Source organism: Ruditapes philippinarum, unplaced genomic scaffold, assembly GCF_026571515.1.
Source record: "Ruditapes philippinarum isolate M1 unplaced genomic scaffold, ASM2657151v2 ctg18409_1_1_1_1, whole genome shotgun sequence".
NCBI lineage: Eukaryota > Metazoa > Mollusca > Bivalvia > Venerida > Veneridae > Ruditapes > Ruditapes philippinarum.
In genome coordinates, this window is record NW_026858133.1 from 2,139 (window position 1) to 6,418 (window position 4,280).

The 4,280-nt window shown below is 35.5% G+C and overlaps 1 protein-coding gene across 1 annotated transcript; it reads left to right on the forward strand.

The window, feature by feature from the left end:
- Positions 1-398: 398 nt before the first annotated feature.
- Positions 399-3,813, forward strand: LOC132752211 (uncharacterized). Its single transcript, XM_060742520.1, has one exon. It carries the CDS (start codon positions 399-401, stop codon positions 3,222-3,224), a length of 2,826 nt encoding a protein of 941 aa, XP_060598503.1. The 3' UTR covers positions 3,225-3,813.
- The last annotated feature ends 467 nt before the right edge of the window (positions 3,814-4,280 follow it).

Sequence of the window (4,280 nt, forward strand, 5' to 3'; positions counted from 1 at the left end):
CAATCAGTGTTATAATATACAGATCACAGACACAGTGGATACTTGTTAAATGTACAGAATTGAAGCTTAAGTAATATTTGATTTGTACTTGTACTAAGGTTACAGACTCTACAAAATACGGCCACTTGTTTCTAAGTCTACTGTAAGTATGTTCAAAAACATTTTTATGAACAGAAACAATACAATTGAACCATATAGGGACATTTATACCTTTTGAGGTTTTTCTTTTCCCAAAACCTGTCTTTATATGAAGATTTATATACCATATATATTAATATTCTAAGGTATACATTGAACCCAACCGTTTAAGGTTAATTAATATTCAGAATGTTTTTTTACAGAAGAGAGCCAAAAATCATCACTGCGATCCCGGAAACTTGAAAAAAAAAAATGCTGAAATGAATGAAGACATAGAAAAGAAGCAAAGGGAGAAAAACAGGCTGAAAGTCAAGGCATGGAGAATGCGTCAGAAAACAGAAAACTCCACAAAATATTCTGAAATCAAAAAGAAAGACACAGAAAGAAAGAAGGAAGCTCGAATGAAAGTGAAACTCATGGCCAATTCAGATCCTGAATTAAAAGCCTCCTTAAGAAAGAAAAAAGCTGAAGAAATGAAAAGATACAGACAGAGAAAAAAGATGAAAACAACATGTTCTTCTGAAGATCCTGGTGTTAAAAAGAGTAAGAAACCGGCTCTGGAAGAAAAAAAGAAAAAAGCTGTGAAGCGAACACAAGCCTGGAGAATGCGAATTAAACTTAAGTCTCCTACAATTCCAATTGTTAACACAGTTGATGAAAATGACAGTCATGGAGAAAGCAGACAGAACAAAAGTTACTTATCCCGTGCAACAGTATACAGACGAGCGCAAATGGTGAAAGGCATTCTGCCTAGGACACCAAAGAAGAAAGCCGCCATTTTAAAGAAGCTTATTGAGTCACCTTCAACATCCAAAGTACTTTCTGACCAAGGAGTAACAATGACACCAGCTTGTAAGAAGAAACTTGAAGTAGCAGATGCTATAGTGAATTCCTTGAAAGAAAGTATTTCCGAAGTAAACATTGGTGTTCGAAAAGACAGAGAAAAGAAACATGCATATGATGTAATACGTGAATCAGTACTAAGGAAATACAAAAAGATCACAGTTAGTAAATATTTCAATGTGTCTTACAAGACAAGGAAGATGAGAAATGAATGGTGGAAAAAGAAACAGAGAAAAACAAGATGTGATGTGATAAGTGATCATGTGAAACAATCAGTGAAAGAGTTCTACCTGAGTGCTGAAATTAGCAGAGAAGTGCCATCCAAACGTGATGTTGTTAGAATCAAAACTCAGACTGGTATGAAAGAAACATTACAGAAACATGTGATGACAATGACACTAGAAGAAGCACACAAGTTATACAAAACAAGAAACCCCAATCATAAAATAGGACTTACATCATTCAGCAAACTAAAACCAGTTAATGTAAAGAAAGTGTCCGAGACAAGCAGACGGTCATGCCTGTGCCAGACTTGTTGTAATGTAGCCCTGAAAGTAGAAGCACTTACAACATTGAAACGAGTTGTAAAAGAGACTGACATGACAGAAGACATTAAGATTGATAAGAAGAGTCTGAGTGATGCAACATTCTGCAGCTATGAACAAGAGCCATCTTTAAAATGTGTGTCAAGAAATTGTGAAAAATGTGGAGTACAAGGCCTTCAAAAGTATTTGGCGACTATGGAAGAAAAGAACAGAGATGGGATGGTGTCATGGTATCAATGGGAAAGCATTGAAATAAAGAAATATGACAAAGTAAAGCGCTGCGTTTCTTGTGTGCCCAAAGAAGCTGATTTCAAAGTGTTTTTGACAGCTTTAGAGAAAGACATGACGGTGTACCCAGAGCATGCATTTAGAGCATCCTGGCAACAGAAACAAATGGGTGTATGTGTAGAGAAATTAACAAAGGGATCTGTAGCCATGGTAATGGATTTCAGTGAGAACTATGCATGTGTCTTCCAAAGTGAAGTGCAGTCAGGGTTCTTTGATAGAAACCAGGTAACTGTACATCCAATGATGTGCTACTATAAAGAAAGTCTTGATGACAAAGATGTTACAGTAAAACATGCCATCATTGGAATAAGTGAAGAAACCAAACATGATGCGGATTTAGCAATTGTCTTCGAGAATCAAGCCATTAAATCACTAGAAAGCAGAGGGGTGAAGATTGGTGAACTCCACGAGTGGACTGATGGGTGTGCAGCCCAGTACAAGGGAAAAAAGGCGTTTGCTGATATCAGTCTCAGAAAGCAGCCCAAAATTACTCGAAACTACTTTGAAACGTCTCATGGAAAGAATGTCTGTGATGGGTTGGGTGCAACTGTAAAGAATGCTTGTTATCGTGCTGTAATAAGTAACAGGAAAGTTCTTGGTAATGCTGAAGACGTTTACCAATTTTGTCAAGAAACTCTGAATATGGAAGTAGTGGACACTGTAAAAAGCACTCTGTCGAGAAGAGAATTTGTATTTGTTGAAAATGTGAATAGAAACCGACCAGAAACAAATGTTCAAACATTAACTGGAACACGGAAGCTGCACTCTGTTAAGTCTGTTGGTAAAGACTATGAGCTGAACTCAAGGAAACTTAGTTGTTACTGTGATGCTTGTGTGAATGGTGTAACATCAAAATGTGAGAATGTAGACATAGTTAATAAGTGGGAGAAAAGAAACCTTGATGTTATTAGTAAAGTCCAAGAAAAACTAAATGTAAAGAAGAAACAACCATCTAACAAGGAGCAGCCTAAAGCAACCTGCAAAGAACAAACAAAAGGACAGAAACAAATAACTTTGAAAAGAAAATCGGAGACCAAGCAACCAAAAGCCAAGAGGAGAAAAATAGAAGAGACAGCAGCAACAACATCCCAACAAGATACAGCCTTTCAACCTGGTGATTTTGTTACCGTTGGGCTCAAACCGAGAAAAGGACCCATAAGTGTTTACGTTGCTGAAATCACAAGTAAATCTGAAACAGAATATGGGCTTAAATATATGAAGAAAGCTGGAAACGCATATGTGTGGCCTGAGAAGTCAGACATTTCTCAGGAGCCAACAGAACATATCATTTCAAAGCTAGAAGCTCCTGAACTTGTCAGTGAAAGAGGTCATTTTAAATTCAATACACAGGAACTCAGCAAAGTTAAAGTTAATCTGTTGAAAATACACAAACATGTGTATTTCAAATAGAAAATGTTGAGCATGTGTTGGTTCTTACAATGTGTAGAGTCCGTAACCGTAGTGCAGTCTATTTCTATCTCATACAAAAAATATGTTCTATTGATATAAACAGCAGAAATTGACTATACTTGATAGGAAAAGTGTTTATTTTAGAAAAAGAATGTGCTTGGGGCACTTGGTTCTACAAACTTTAACAATTACAGTTAAAGTTGTGTGATCATTTTTGTCAATTTTTAGAGTTCATCGCAACTGGGATGAAATATGTTTTTTTTTATGCTTATCTCAAGCAGAGATTTTATGCATTTGTTTGTTAACATTCTAATTGTTAGTTTTCTGTGTTAACCTGAATAATACAGACTTGTTTCCATTAAAATCTTTTTTGTTATATGCCTGTTGTAGTGTCTGTAACCTTACACTGACCTGTATGTAAAAGTCGCCAAAAAAATAAATTTATAAAAGCGACTCTAGGAAAACAATTATCATTTCCAATGACTGAAACTTTAAACTAAAAATGGACAAAATTTCATGGCCCTGCATGGAAGTTCATTTTTCCACCTTGGTGAGACACTTAGGTGGACAAATACCGTGTTTTAGCCGTAAGTTACACTTCCGGTGAAAGAATTATGTAAAAAATCAGAAACTAAACCTACATTTCATTGATAGGATAATAAATATAAAAAGTTACTTTAACATATCATTTAAGTTTTTGATAAATAAGCACATTAAAAATAACGTTCAAACCAAAACTGTGATTAGAGATTAACAAAAATGGCGGACGGGATTTTCCAAACGCCGACGCATGCGCATTGGTTCCCCTTTACGTTCGGAGATTGCTCCAATGATAGGTTGAACACGACCAAATTATTCGTTTTGCTAATGGTAAGAAAGATATGGTTTACATGTACACTAAACATGTTATGCTTAAATCATAATTCATAAGATCTTTCCGCGCCATAGGTAGCACCTAATTTCATATTATAGCTATATGCTTTCTTTTGGCAGTCACAATCATCAGTTCATCTAATGAAGTTAATATAAGATACATTATAATCATAATTAAATTCT